Source organism: Nicotiana sylvestris, chromosome 8, assembly GCF_000393655.2.
Source record: "Nicotiana sylvestris chromosome 8, ASM39365v2, whole genome shotgun sequence".
NCBI lineage: Eukaryota > Viridiplantae > Streptophyta > Magnoliopsida > Solanales > Solanaceae > Nicotiana > Nicotiana sylvestris.
The window spans coordinates 188856137-188871782 of record NC_091064.1 but is presented as its reverse complement, the minus strand read 5'-3'; the positions used below and the strand labels follow the sequence as shown (position 1 = coordinate 188871782).

At 37.0% G+C, this 15646-nt stretch overlaps 2 protein-coding genes across 3 annotated transcripts in view; both read right to left on the bottom strand.

The window, feature by feature from the left end:
* Positions 1 to 2805, bottom strand: part of LOC104226636 (uncharacterized) — a 34369-nt gene extending 31564 nt beyond the window's left edge. The window contains exons 1-4 of one of the 2 annotated variants that reach the window (XM_009778665.2): positions 2752 to 2805; positions 1203 to 1718; positions 1019 to 1100; positions 324 to 399 (exon numbers count right to left, since the gene is read on the bottom strand). In XM_009778665.2, the coding sequence (XP_009776967.1) occupies positions 324 to 399; positions 1019 to 1100; positions 1203 to 1578 (534 nt within the window). In that variant the 5' untranslated portion in view covers positions 1579 to 1718; positions 2752 to 2805. Of the gene's footprint in view, positions 1 to 323; positions 400 to 1018; positions 1101 to 1202; positions 1738 to 2751 lie in introns of those variants that run through there. The other variant, XM_070153381.1, reaches the window with a different exon arrangement.
* A 1200-nt stretch (positions 2806 to 4005) lies between these two features.
* On the bottom strand, positions 4006 to 8861 carry LOC104226637 (probable protein phosphatase 2C 27). Its single transcript, XM_009778666.2, has 4 exons — positions 8136 to 8861; positions 6887 to 7081; positions 5714 to 5919; positions 4006 to 4938 (listed from the first exon to the last, which is right to left on the bottom strand). The coding sequence occupies exons 1-4, from the start codon at positions 8340 to 8342 to the stop codon at positions 4380 to 4382; spliced, it is 1167 nt and encodes a 388-aa protein (XP_009776968.1). The 5' UTR covers positions 8343 to 8861; the 3' UTR covers positions 4006 to 4379.
* Positions 8862 to 15646: the final 6785 nt, after the last annotated feature.

The following is a 15646-nucleotide window of genomic DNA, read 5'->3' as shown; positions in this document are numbered from 1 at the left end:
ATTAGATTCATTATACACTTTATGATAGCCATGGGCATATTTTCTTTCTTTGTTACTGACCGAGATATTATCTGCAGCCGACCCTTAGGATCAGTGAGCCTTCATATCTACCCTTTTCCAATTATATACCAAGCTTAGTTAGTATGGCGTAAGGCTCGAACCTGTGACTTGAATCACAAGTCTCTCAACCTTTGCCACTTGAACTAAGCACTAGGGACTAATGATAGCCATGGGAATTTAGGTATAACCATAAACATGATTACAAGGAAACTAAGATTGGAAAAGAATATAATAGCTTACTAAAAGGAAAAAAGGAAACCCACCAGCACAGCCATTTGCACCCGATAACTTGTCTTTCTGTATTCCCGAATCACTTGAGCAATTTGTGCATGTGTCCTCCTAAGAATATCATCCAAAGTGCAGAGAGAGTCACAATGGTCCGAATATACTAAATTACAGATTCAGGCATATGAAATTATAATGTGGGTAATGCCAAGGACATTAGAAGACTGAGTATTTATACCTAGTAGTACACAAACTGAAGACTGAGTATTTCTAATGTCCTTGGCATTACCCACATTATAATTTCATATGCCTGAATCTGTAATTTCAAAGATGCTTTACAGATAAACACATAGTAGTACACAAACTGAAGACTGAGTATTTATACCTAGCTCCTTTTGGTGCGAGCAAAACATAATATATGGTTTGAAGGTTCTTATCCTCCTTGGAGACATAATGGTCTGTGAAGCTTTTGAATCACCTACTTGGTCCTAGTGTGTATGTGTGTGTGGGTGATGGAGAATTACATTTGAAAAGAAGAAGAAAAAGATGACCTGATTTTCAATACACAAATTCTGCCAATTACTTTCCCTAGAGTTTGCTGCTTCTAGAATGATTTAACTGCCCACGCTAAAGCCTTGGTTCATCGTGAATGGCCTTCTAAGCCTCTAAGGGTTCAATTTTACATAGGGTCCAGATATTGATCCAAAAAAAGCTGTGGAAAAAAAAATCTTACGTGGCATAAAAGATTTTAGGCGCCACATTTTTCTTCTTGTTCTCCCCATTAGTTGCAGCCGATGATGTTGTATCCGGGTTCCCTGCAGAGGCAAAAAAATTGAATGTTGAATCAGCATCTGCCTTCGAGCACTTGAATTGTTGTTTATCTTACAAGTCAGTAATAACGGAATGAAATTAAGTACCTGAGGGCTGCGTTTCAGGAATAAAACCGCCGCCATGACCAATAGGATCGGCAACGGCTTGAGGATCGGGTTTGGAGTGGGTGAGATGAGAAGAAAAATTAAGATTCTTAGACTTGAATTTTTGTTGCCAAGCAAGAGCTGAGCAAAGCAGGGACAGCGACTTTCCAGTACCGGTGGGAGACTCGAGCAGCGCGTGAGAGCGACCCTCCCTATGTGCTCGATCAAGTGTCGCAATGACTCGATTCATGAAAGCGAGCTGTGTACCGTAGGGTTGGTATGGGAACTCCACCGGAATGCCGCCAATATGCACCACATGTTTTGAGGATTTAGGGTTTTGAGTCGCCGACGGCGGTGGTGCTGGCTTATAATTCTTCATTCCTGCAATGGAGACGGCTTCTGCGATGTCGAACTAATTGTGGATTCGTGTAATTTGTGAGATTTTTTGGCTTTGGCGGGAAAGAGGTTTTTTCATTTTCATTGTGGCGGGGACTTCCTGAGTACTCTTCTCTTCTTTCGCTTAGCACGTAAATGACAATTATAAAATGAGCCCAAATTTTTTGTTGCATTTTTCTGGCTGAAGTGCACAAATAGCCCCTTTTGAGACCAATGTTTATTTTTTTGCCATGTTTTAAAAGTCTACAAATATAACTCATGAGCTACATAAGTAAAAAAGGATGGAAAAGTTAGCTATCACTTTTGGATAAATTTTAAATCATGGTCTAAAATATTTTTCATAGTTCTTTTACAACTTTAGACCGTCGGGTCTAAAGTTTTAAATGAACTTCTATAAAAAAATTATTCGAACAACTTTAGACCTTGGTAGTAAATGTTTTTGTAAGTACTTCAATTTCTTCTATAACTAACGACCATGGGTTCAAAAGTTCCCTGATTACCTGTGTGATTGGTTTTACTTTCTTTTATTTTCTTTTTTTTAACTTAATTTACCCTAGCTTTCACGATGAATTTATTCTCTAAAGTTAAAATTATCTTTGTCTCTCAAGCACACATCTCTGGTTAGTAAACTTTTTGGAAATGATCCCAAAACATGAAAAACAACTAAAGTATGTGTTTATTTCTCGAATCAACCCAATCTATCTTTGTAAATAAAAACAACGGAAACATATATGAAGTCAACTTTTCATCATATGCTAAGCTACACAGATTAGGAAGAAGGAGAAGGAGAGAGAAGCGATGAAAGAAGTTATGTGTCGCTGAGTCTTTGTATGTAAAGGTTTTTACAACAAGAACAAAATATAAATATGGTTTCAAAGAGAAAATTTTGTGCATTTTCCTGGCGACATTATGTTGGATGGACCTTTTTTAAAATTGACCATGTTAAGAAAGGTTATGAAAAAATAGCCATATATCAGAATATAAAGCACGCTGGTCATAATTTTGAAGCGCCATGAATCCTGACAATCAGTAGAATTTTCAATCACAATAAAAAAAAAAAAAAAAATCTACTGTTCGGTCAGAATTCTGTGGCTAATTACATAAAATTATGCCAACCGTCAGAGCTTTATGGCCAATTACACAAATATATGCCAACCTTCAAAATTTTGTGACAAGAGTATGTCAATCTCAGCAGGTACAGAGTTCCAGGCTTTCCTTCCATCTCCATGGTTTACAAGAATATGACAATCTCAAGTAATGATTAGGGACTCACACGAGCAAACAATGATGCAAGTATGTCTGACTCTAGGGGTTTCTTTGTTTTATTTGTACATATCTTTTCCCTTGGTAAATAAAATCTTTAACTACCCAAGCTTTAACCAATTTTGAATATCCGACTGTGGCGACATACAATGCGTAAGATTTTACTTAGGGAAACATACACAAATATCCCAAATAAATATTAACTTACCAACCTCTAGCCATTAGTCATTGACTTATCAAAACTAGCCAACAAAAATTGAAAAACCAAATAATAGGGTTTTTTCTATTAAAGAATCACATGCAAAAATCACCTTCCATATTTTTAAGCGTGATTAGCAGCATTACATACAAGACGAAAAGGAAATTTCATGGACGGGGTAGCAAATAAGATGATGAAATACAAAAATCTATACAATATTCCAAAAATCTAAACAAAAAAGAAACTTTTTCAATGGGTATAGTTGAAATTCATTGAAAATATATAGATTAGTCAATATACAAAATTTGAGGAAGATTGGAGGTGATTTGGACTGGTTTTGTATCAAAATTCGTAATTAAATCGAGTTCAAAAAAGTCTTTTGCGACACATGTATCACGCATGTATCTCACACACAGGTATACATGGATATACATGTGATACACAATTGATACAAATATGATACATATGTGATACACAAATGATACACAGTGTGATACACATCATTTTTTTTCTTGTTCAACTTTTACTTCGAATTTTCAATTCAAACCACCTCATAACTTCACCAAATCATCCCAAAACTGAGATTCAAGCTCCTTAAGTTGTGCCCAATCTATTCTAATAACACTCACTCAAAACAAAGCAAAAATTTAATATTTTTTTGCTACAAATAGCTAATTGGTTAATTTAGCTAATATTAGTAATATTTTATCAATTGGCCAATTTTTGTAATGAGTTACTTATAAATGGACATAGCTGGTAATTTCCTTTCTACTTATTGTAAGGAAATTAATGCCTTAACTGTTCGTATATTTGCTGAGGATATACAATGAAGCTGGCCTTCTATCTTAAGGTAATTATATTTTAACTTTTTAGTGGATCTGTCTAATACAATTTAACAAACACACCGTTATTAGATTGGATTAGCTTTTCTATCATAAGAAAGCTCTATAGTGCAATATCATATATTATTCAAAAATTAATACATTTTAGTTTTTTTTAAGCGTTAAAGAATCTACTAATATTTAATGGTACTTAGTAAATTCACTAGGAGGGAGATAAACAAGGAGTTGGTTCTGGAATCTGTACAAGAAAAAGGAGCTGGAACTTATACAGCAAGTATATCTTATATTGATACAACACATCCACAACAACGGGCTTTGATAAATTAAAACCTGCCTATAAGCCTGAGTGAATTTCCATAACGAGGAAGCAGCTGCTGCAGGGTGGGGGGTGGGCGATAAAAATGTCCCTCACCAGTTACGATCTGTCTTTCCAAATGGCTATCGGTAAGAGGGGCGTTCTGATCATTTCCCAGAATTTTCTCATGAGTTGCTCTCCAGTACTCCTTTTAGAAGATTCAGTCCTTCTGCTGATATGCTTCTACGAACTCGAGTCTGAGGAACTTCTATCCGAGGTGGAGGATCTGGAGAGAAGCAAATGACTATTACTGTTAAATTGTCGCATGTGTTGCGCTTGAGGGCTTCCCTGACCAGTTCTCTTGAACATCTTTCAGGATCATTATGCAGCATCAGTTCTTTCCTGGCCAGTGTAACGGCACATTGGCTACTCATAACATCCCAAAGACCATCACAACCCATGATTAGGAACTCATCATCCTCCGTCAATAATGTTTCCTGCAACTCTGGTTCTGCACTCAAGGGACAGGCAGAACCTTTTGGGCCCTTCATATGCCAATCTCCTAACGCACGGGCTATAGATAACTGTCCATTTAAATATCCATCATATATGACTCCTCCAAGTTTTTCTATTCTAAGTCTTTCCAACATACTATTTGGTTTGTGGTCCTTGGACAGCTCAACTGCTTTACCTCGTTTTCCAAGCACGGCGCGACAATCACCTGCATTAGCAACCATCATGGTTCTGCAAAAGATCACATCGTGTTATACACTACAAAGCAACGAACTTCGTTGAAAGGAAAATTTGATCAAGCATATGATAAAGAAACTTGACAAATTAAGCCATTTGTACTTATTGTACGAATCTAGAAGAAAAGAAACAGAACAGGCAAATTTGCACAGCACACTGGCACTAGTTTGTGAAGCATATTTATAGTAGCCTAGAATTGGATTAATTTCTACAATTACACCCATATTGATGATTAAATTAGCAGTAGTATGAATGAATGATAGGTATATGCATATCAACATAGTTTTGAACTTTAATCACGGAAAGAAAATCAACGCAGTTCCATTTATTTTTTGATATATGCTGGTCCAAGAAATATCCTCATTCATTTCCATAAATAACATTTATTTTTCTGGGTTCTTTTCTTGTTACAGACCTATTCTTTTGCTTCTTTTCTTATATTATTGTCTCTTCTGTTGAGCTGAGGGTCTCACGGAAACAACCTCTGTACCCTTTCGGGATAGGGGTAAGGTCTGCGTACACTCTACCCTCCCCAAACCCCACTAGATGGATTTTACTGGGTGTGTTGTTGTTTATTTCCGTAAATAACATAAACTTGACCAATGACAAAGAAAGAGATTCTGATCTTATTTTTCCCTTCCGTAAGTACATTTTTCTAAGAAGTGTCAGAAACATCAGCAGTCACTAGAACTGGTGGATTATCTTTCATTTCAACAAGAGAAATCCAGATGGAAGAACATAAAGACAATAAAGATGCAGACATACTAACCTTCCAAACATTAGAGCCGTCAGTGCTGTAGTGCCAGAGGATATGTCGAGGGAACTATCATCAGCAAAGGCATAGTCCGCTTTCAGAAAAGCATTCTTGAGTGCCCTCTCCAAACACAGGGGAAAACAGGAGTCCTCAAGTATAAACTTGAGAATGTTATTCCTAACGAATAGTGCTGCATCTGTACCCCCATGGCCATCAAATACCTGCTTAGAAAATTATACACTCAACAACCTTGCTTAAATCTAGAAACTTAAAAGAATGCAAACAGTTTCCATCTGTCACATGGTTAACAGGTTCAGATCACTTATGATGCACATTAGATAAACACAATAAAGCAAAGTTAGGCAACAATTAAAAATTTCAAGATTGCTTTAATATACATGCAGTGTAAATTTGAGTCAGTTTTGTCTTTCTTGAATCTTTCTCTTTTCTTTTGTCCTGAAATTTCTAGAATTTTGATACATTAAAAAGATATCAGGAAAAGGTCCAGAATATTCAGAGTTCTTTCAAGGAGTATGCACTAAAAAGCTTTCGATGTTTCAAAACATAAGATAATTTGGGTATTTTGGTTGCTTGGTGTACAACAAAAGGAAGAGTTTTTGAGCCTCTGGATTATGCAAACTCAGGTACTGTTGTAGTTTTAAAAATATGGATGGAGATATTGCAGTAAAGAATAAAATTCATAAAAGCATCTTAAGATTAATTCTATACATTGCCTTATATGTGACTATTCGATAAATATTTCTTAGTGAGCTCTGAAGAAGCTCCTGATTCTTCTCTATTTTGTGTTCATTGTTTGCTTAGCACAACAGTCTCTTCCCACATGATCAATTACAAAGAAAATAAAGCCCAAAATGGTCACTCCTGATATCTCCATTCGCAAATTTGATTGATTGGCAAAAGTATACAGCTAAGATCATTTTGAAGTCCTTCACACTTGTCCTGATCAAACAAAGTCCGGTAATTTGCTCGAATTACGAAATGCTTAAGCTAATTCCTAATTTCATCCAACAGAAAATAAACTAGAAGTTGTTTCGACCTAAGGCTAAGTAAATGAGGAGAGAAGATCGAACACAAAAAGTAGTTCATTTAGGCTGATGAAGTGCAGGAGGTAATGACATGTGGCGTTACAGCTATACCATCCAAAAGGCAAGTAGAAAAGCTACATACCCCATAGAACGCCCCTGGTGAAGTTAGACCTGCCATGTCACCAACATGATTGAGTAGATCATCTATACAGACGTGTTCATCCTCCATGTACTGTTTAGGTCCTTTCTCAGCACAACTTCCAGAACGGAATACTGGCAAAAAATTTGAGTTCTCTTCTGAAGGGTACTGTGAAATCTTCACTCCGATTTCAAGATCCTAGCAAATGTAAGAGAAAAAAAAGAATTAGTTGCACAATCTAAGCTACTGTAGAAATTTTTTAAAGTAAGAGGGTAATAGTCTAATAGAACGGGCAGGAAGATTGATAGAAGGTACTAATGCTGTTATAAGCCAGCATCAAAGGATAAACTACTGCAAGTTGTAGAAGTTCAGATGCTGATACAATGTGCTCTGCGCCCCCCCCCCCTCCTCGGGGCAAAAAAAAACAAATAGGGGGCAATACTAGACGATGAACAAGGCCTGTCATAGAGCAACAAGGTGAAGGGCCCCAAAAAGACAAATAGGGGGCAAAACTAGACGATGAACAAGGATTGTCATAGAGCAACAAGGTGAAGGGCCCCATAAAAAACAAATAGGGGGCAAAACTAGACGATGAACAAGGCTTGTCATAGAGCAACAAGGTGAAGTCCTGCACAAGGAAGAGAAGAAAGGATGGGGAATTTGAGTGCTGGAATGGTCACTTATATACCTAACAAGTTGCTATCCATATATTGAAGCTCATGCCAACAAGGTTTTGCTCCAATATACATGTGCAAATCCAGAATGATTTCATTGACTGATCACCGAGCAAGAAAGTTGCTTTACAAAACATTTCAGTTGGAAAACTCTATAAGAGTGTCATCAAGTTAGGTTACGCCAACCTCAAACTAGATGTGGTCATCTCTCTAATCTAACACCACAAGAGATGGTCAGGGATCATCCTCTCAATAGGACAGAAAGAAGGAATCTTCCTCCGAAGAACCTACACGGACTACAATTCATTGCTATATAAACAGATTTTACAATAAAATAAACTGCCTTCACTAAAGGACTTCGGACAAACCACTAACTTAATTTTTACTTGGATTACAACAACAACAACAACAACAACAACAACAACAACAAAAAACCCCAATATAGTCCCACAAGTAGGGTCTTGGGAGGGTAGTGTATACGCAGACAAAAACATTAAAAATATGTAGCACAAAGTAAATCAACGAGGAGATGAAACAGTAGACTGCAAGACCAAAGCTTTAATTAACTATTCACTTACCAAATCCGTCGCTGCTACAAATGCAACAGAGCCTAATGAATGTCGTCCGACAGATAGGTGCCTTGGTGGTTTACCAATTGTCTGCTTTAGCTCGCCTGATCTCTCTCGTAATTCATCTTTAGCAGAAGATGTATTCTCCTGACTACTGTAACCCTCTTCTAATATACCAAATGGTGGTGAAAAATCAGTGCCCGCAGCCATATGCATCCCAAGATCATCAACTCTACTTCCTTAACCAAATCTTAAGAGCCAAAAAAGTTTCCTCGAAAAGCCCCAAAAATTGAATACTCCGTCAAAATTCAGTTTATTCCCAAATCCAAGGAAATAAGAGGATTAAATCTCTTGGCAACATTAAAAGTCTTAATCTTTCAGTTTTATTGACCAATTTGAGACCCGTTTGAGCTCTTCCTAGATCACAATAGGCAGAAACAAACCCACTTTCTTAACCGCCTAATATAATTAAAAATCAACCGATCAAAAATAATTAAAACGCACAAAAATGGTTAATTTTTCACCAACTCATTTGAAGGCATAATTTAGGAACCTAATTAAAAGAGGGATCTTTATGGACCAACTTAAGGATCATCAAAATTATATTGAAATTGAAACAAAATTACCAGACCCGAATACGGAAACGATTCAAGTAAGACCCGAAATGATTGTAATGATTCTCACAACGAAGAAAAGAAATTTTCTGAAAAAAGAGAAGCTCCTAAAAGGGGAAATGGGGAAACCCAAGAACAGAGAGAATAAAGGCAGATGATTGCGGTTGGTGACCGGCTGTTGCAGGTAATCCGGTGGATGTAGTAGCTGTCATGCGTGAGTTGACTGACACGTTTTCGGATTATTGGTTGGAGACTGGTGATTGACCGGATAGCTCTGCGAACAGTTTCGAAAATGCTTTCTGACTGTTGGATGTTTGGCGCTTGATAAACGGACGGTTTGATTTCGAGTATTGGTTTCCTTCCGGAGTCAGCGTGGGTAGGTTCGTTAACTGCCGTTAAAGACGAAGTGCTTTAGGAATCTCGAGGATACACGTGGCAGATATTCATTGGAATGTCTCTTTTTTGGCTAAGGTTGAAAGTCCATCCCAAAATGGAAATTATTGTAAAGCGGAGAACTTATTTCGGCTTTTGGGCCATGGTATGGGCCATAGTTTGAGAGGCATGTCATGACCCAATAGGCCTATGGAATCAAACATTTGGACAATTTGACACGATTTTGTTGATGGCTGACTATCTAAGGTACTCTTCTATCCTAATTCGGAGGAAAATGTTTTTCTTGAGCCGGTGGTCTATCGAAAATAATTTTTCTACCTTCACAAGGTAAGGTATGCATACATGTTATTCTTCTCATACCTCGTACTGTGAAAATACACCTGGTATGTTATTGTTGTTATTTTTGAGATAGATGTGTTGGCACATAACCATCAACTTGATAGACTATGGTGTTGTTAAATAGGGACGGAGTAGACCTAAAATCACTTCGGATGATGTTGTCTTAGCAAATCACTTGCCCAAAGATAAGACACAACAACAACAACAACAACAACAACAACAACAACAATAACCAGTGGATTCTCAAAAGTGGGTTCTGGGGAGGGTAGGATGTACGCAATCTTAGCCTTACCTTGGAAGGACAGAGGGGTTATTTCTAATAGACACTCGACTAAGAAAAAGATGAAAGAAGCACTGACAACAAGTAATAACACAAAATATTAAGAAAACTGAAACCAAGTTAGCAAAAGGGTTGTATGTAGTAATATCAATCCAAGGATAAAATGATATTATATTAATACTAATACTATCGAACTAAGAAAGATAAAGGGAAATACTCGACTACCTACTACCTTCTACCTTAATTCTCAACCTCCATACCTCCTATTAAGGGTCATGTCCTCGGTTAGCTCAAGCTGCGCCAAGAAAGACAAAGGAAAACGCTCGACTACCTACTAACCTTCTACCCTATTTTCTCAACTTCCACACCCTCCTATCAAGGGTCATGTCCTCAGTTAGTTCAAGTTGTGTCATGTCTCGCCTGATCACCTCTCCCCAAGACTTTTTTGGCCTACTTTTATATTTTCTCATACCCATCAAGACCAACCTCTCATACTGCCTGACTAGAGCATCTGTGCTTCTCCTTTTAACTTGTCTGAATCATCTTAGCCTAACCTCTCGTATTTTGTCCTCCATGGGGCCACTCTCACCTTGTCCGAATAACTTCATTCCTAATTTTATCTAACCAGTGTGCCCGCACACCCATCTCAACATCCACATTTCAGTTACTTTTATTTTTTGGACACGAGAGTTTTTGAATGACCAAAACTCTGCCTCATACAACATTGTTAGTCTAACCATTACTTTGTAAATTTTACCTTTAAGTTTCAAAGGCATATTTTTATTGCACAAAACATCAGAAGCGAACCTCCACTTCATTTGCCCTGCTCTGGTATGATGTGTGACATCCTCATCAATCTTCCCATCACCCTAAATTACAGACCCAAAATACTTAAAACTCTATCTCATGGAGCCTCACATCCATGTTCGCTTATTAGGTAATATCGTTGAACTTGCACTCCAAGTATTCTGTCTTGGTCTTGCTCAACTTAAAATATTTAGACCCAATGGTATGTCTCCAAACCTTCAGCCTCTCGCTAACATAACCTCGTGTCTCATCAATCAAAACTAAGTCATCTGCAAATAGCATACACCATGTTACATCTCATTGAATGTGCTACGTCAATGTGTTAATTGCCAAGGAAAATAAAAACGGGCTAAGTGTTGATCCCTAATACAATCCCATCTCAATCGGGAAGTATTCTAAGTTTCATCCCGTTGTCTTTACCCGTATCTTAGCTCCATCATACATGTCATTTATCACTCTAATGTAAGATACACGCACTCATTTAGCCTCTAAACATCTACATAGAACCTCTCTTGGGACTTCTTCATAAGTTTATCTAGGTAAATGAACATCATATGCAAGCCATTCTTCACCGCCCTATAGTACTCCACCATTCTCCTCACAGTGTGAATGGCTTCCGTAGTCGACCGTCCCGGCATGAAACCAAACTGGTTCTCGAAAATAGACACACTACTCCTCATCCTTCCTTCTATCACCCTTTCCCAAATTTTCATTGTACGGTTTAGCAACTTGATACCCATATAGTTGTTGCAGTTTTGGATATCCCTCATGTTCTTCTACATCGGAATCATCGTACTCCACCTCCACTCTTCAGGCATATTATTCGTCCTAAAAATAACGTTAAACAACCTAGAGAGTCATTCTAAGCCTGCCTTACCCGACTCTTATGCGCCTACAGTACCCAAAATAACAATACCACTCAGAGTGCTCCAAATATCCCAACACAATGCACTTATCCCCCTTTTTATTTAAGAGTTTATAAAAGCCTAATTGTTATCTTCTTCTAATCTGTGCCTCCTCCAACAAAATTCTACCCTCATCGTCTTTTATGTACCTCACTTGGTCCACATCATGGGCCTTCCTTTCTCTCACCTTGGCTAGCATATGCAGCTTCTTGTCCCTGTCTTTGTCCCCTAGTTCTTCATGTAAAAGACCAAACGACGCAGTCTTAGCCACAATAATCTCTAACTTCGCCTCCTTTTTAGCCTTTGTATACCATTCCATGTTAGTCATTTTCTCCACCTCGTCTACGCTCTCTAATAGCTTTAAATACACCAGTTTCTTGGCTTTCACTTTTCCTTGAACCTCTTCGTTCCACCACCAGTCTCATTTGTGGCCACCAGAGAAACTCTTCGAGACACCTAACATCTCTCTTTGTGCATGTCTAACACAATTCGATGTCATAGTCCACATACAACTCGTGTCCCCACTACTACTCTAGGTCCCTATAGCTAGCAACTTCTCCCCCAACTCTTGAGCTTTGTCCTTAGTCAAGACACCCACCTAATCCTAGGTAGACAAGACACAACCATTTTCCTCCTCGTCTGTATGATCTCTAAGTTCATAACTAATAGCCTTTGTTGATTCACAAGATTCTCACTCGAGATGATCTTGCAATTCATGCATAAAACCTTTATCACATATCCTAGCTATAAGACACAACAAAAAAAGAGATTTATATAAATGATATCTACTAGTTGGGATAAGTTTTAGTCTTGTTAGATAGCTTTTAATTTATATTTATGATTACTATTATGTATGTGTATTTAACTTATTTTTCACTTTTGTTTGGTATGGTAATGACATGGCTCTCACCTAGATGGAGACATGAGGACTCGGGTAACCTACCCAAACTTGTTTGAGACACATGTGTAGTTATTATTATACACTACATCAAATATTGATTAGATGAAGACTCCTCGACATGTTGAAGGTTCCATATTGGTTATAGTGTCCCATTACAAAAAATTCAGCCAGAACCGACCGTGGACGACCGACTGGCATCAGTTGGTCAACAAACCGATCGAATTCGCTCAGTTTTTAAACATTTTCTTTGTCAATTTTTTCTTACGAAACCAACAGAATTCGGTCAATATTTTTTTGGCGCCAAAATGCGAAAAATTATTTTTGCATCTCGAGAATTTATTTTTTAAAAAATTGATCAACTTTGGTTGATTTTTTTATTTAAAATAGATTAATATTAAGAAAATTGATTGAAATCGATCGATCATTTTAAATAGACCGATTTCGGACGGTGAATTGATTTTTTTTAACAAAATCAATCAAAATTGGTTTGTTATTTTCGCACAAAAAATGCAATTAAAGAGTATAAAAAAATAAAAGAAAGTCTTAAACCAAAAAGCACGAATGGTCTCATGGTATAACAGTATCCTACCATGGTACAGATTTCGGTTCGATTTCCCATAACTTCTGGTCAATTTTTTTCAATCGGTTGTGGAATTTAATTGGCCAACCGATTTCAGTCGGTCACAGCCGATAGAAGTCGGTCGTTTGGATTAGTTTTTTGGTTTATGAATTTAATCAAGTTTCATATATTATGGATATGCATTAGTGGATATAAAATTAAACAATTAGAATGAGAGAAGGAAATTGTATGTTGTGAAATCCTACTTGGCTAAAGAATATTGGTCTCTACCACTGTTGTGGAACTTTATAATTTTATTAATTTGCCCCTCAAGGTTTGAAGTCTCAGTCCTTGCCTAGTTAGAGGCGAATCGAGCCAAGACGGTGTTGGTGAAGCTTCTTTAGCAAGAGAATTAGTTGTTCTAAATTCCCTAGATAATATTGAAAAATACCAACATTAGACACGTAACATAAGTTTATTTACAATATCTTTTAGGCATGATCGAGATTGAATTCAAGTTAGGTTCTTGATCTGCTCCCCTTTAGGTCTCTCTCCCCTGATCATATTCGCCTTAATTAGAGTGCTCTTCCTCCACAAGAACAACTTATGTAATAACCCGATTGTTCGTTTTATTTTTTAGATCTTTGTTTACCTATTTAAGGCTTAGTATGTGCTTTTACTGCTTTATGACTTGCAGGGATGATTGATTTTTTTAGAACGGTCCGAGTTAAATTCGGAACACTTAGTTCTATAAAAGTGGCCTAAGGTGGCCAAGTTTGACTTGAGTCGACACTTTAAGTAAACAACCTTGGAATCGGAATTTAAAGGTTACAATAGGTTCATATGATGATTTTGGACTTGGGCGTATATTCGGATCGATATTCGGGTGATCCGAAAATATTTCGGTGCTTATTGTTGAAAGTTGACACCTTGAAGGTTGTAGAGTTTCTTAAATTTTGTTTGAAGTAGAAGTTGGTGTTATCGATGTTCGTTTAGGATTTTGAGCCTAAGAATATGTTCGTATGGTGATTTGTGACTTGTATGTAAAATTTGGCATCATTCCGAGTTGTCTAAATATGATTCGTCATGTTTGAAGCTAGTTGAAGTTATTTAAACTTAAAAGGTTGGTTAATTTAGTTTTGAGGTGCGATTCTTAGTTTGAATATTGTTTTATGTGTTTTGAGGATTTGAGCACTTCCAGATTATACTTATGAACTTGTTAGTGCAATTGAATGGGGTTCCCGGTGGCTCGGGGTGTATGTTGGACCACTCGGAGTTAAGTCCAAAATTGCAAACATTCTGCTACAGCTTTCCTTCTTTGCGAATGTGGAGGAAGTCTCGCGTTTGCGATTGATGGTAGGCTAGCAACTCATGTATTAGTCGTATTTTGCACTCCAATTACGGTGTCTTACTTGTATTTGAGCTTAAACGCTAGTGTATTGCACTTATTATGTGTTTTATGACTTGAATGAAGTGATTCCGAGCTATTAAGATAATTTGGAGTTAAATTGAATGAGTTGGAACTTTGAAGTCTGAGTAAAACCTCAAGAAATTAAGTCGGGATCACGTTCGGGGGTCGAGGACCAAGTTTAGATATCAGAAGGTGAGAAAAAAAAAGATTACTTTGAGAAAGCGCTAGTGCAAAATTCCTGCAGAGTGAAAAAATCAACTCCCTAAAGATCCTCACTAATATGGCGCATGGGGTTCCGCGACAGTGTATGTTTGCGGTCCAATTGTCTCACTTCGACTTGGAAAAAGTAGTTTCGTCCGGGCCCATTATTACATGGTATAAATCTACCAAAAATACGATTTTTAGAGGACTTTTCACCCAAGGCACTTTTTGAGAGCATTGGAGGCTACAAGACAGAAGATTTTCATCATCTTTCCATCAATTCAAGACAGAGTTTGGATTGTAACGTTAGATTGATGTTTTCTTACTCTTTAATTATATTTGTGATAACTTCCTCCATGATTTTGGAGTAGTTTCCCTTAGGGTTTGACGTATATGATGTTTTGATTGATATTTGTGGATTTTAACTCTTGTTCTTTGCTTGAATTTGTTTATGGAGCTTTGAATTATTGTAACTTTATTCACCGGTTTATTTAATCGAAGGAGAAATATTTTGGTGATTATCTTTGCATTATTTTATTTGGTTTAATGCAGTAAATCTATTAAGTAATCGAAAGAGCTTGTTGAATTGTTGATTAAAAAAAGTTGGGAGAATATTCGAGAGACGTTTTCATGAAGACTAATCCACTAACACATGCTTGCATATTTTCACCGTGCTTATATTAATTCACCTTGTAGAGTTAAGATTAACCGAGAGAGGAGTTTTGACTACACGTTTGAACTAATCATCGAGTGAATTCGTGAGAACCATTAGAATATTAAAGTGAATTAAAATGGAGTTAGATCTCAAATAGTTATCTTGCACCTATTCTGTCAATACCCTTATTTCTCACATTGATAAGAAACCAACTCTGCTGATCTCTAATTCTGTGTAGTCAATTTTTAATTACTTTAATTTTAATAGTTAATTGTAGTTCATAATCATTCCAACCAAGATGTTAATCATCCCTAATAGCATTTAAGCCAAAAATTACTTGAATATTGTTTAAATCCAATCTTTGTGGAGACGATAATTAAATTATACTATCTTTGGATAGCGAGCATCAATTTCGTGTTGTGTTTTGTGCTCGTCAAATTTTGGCGTCGTTGTCG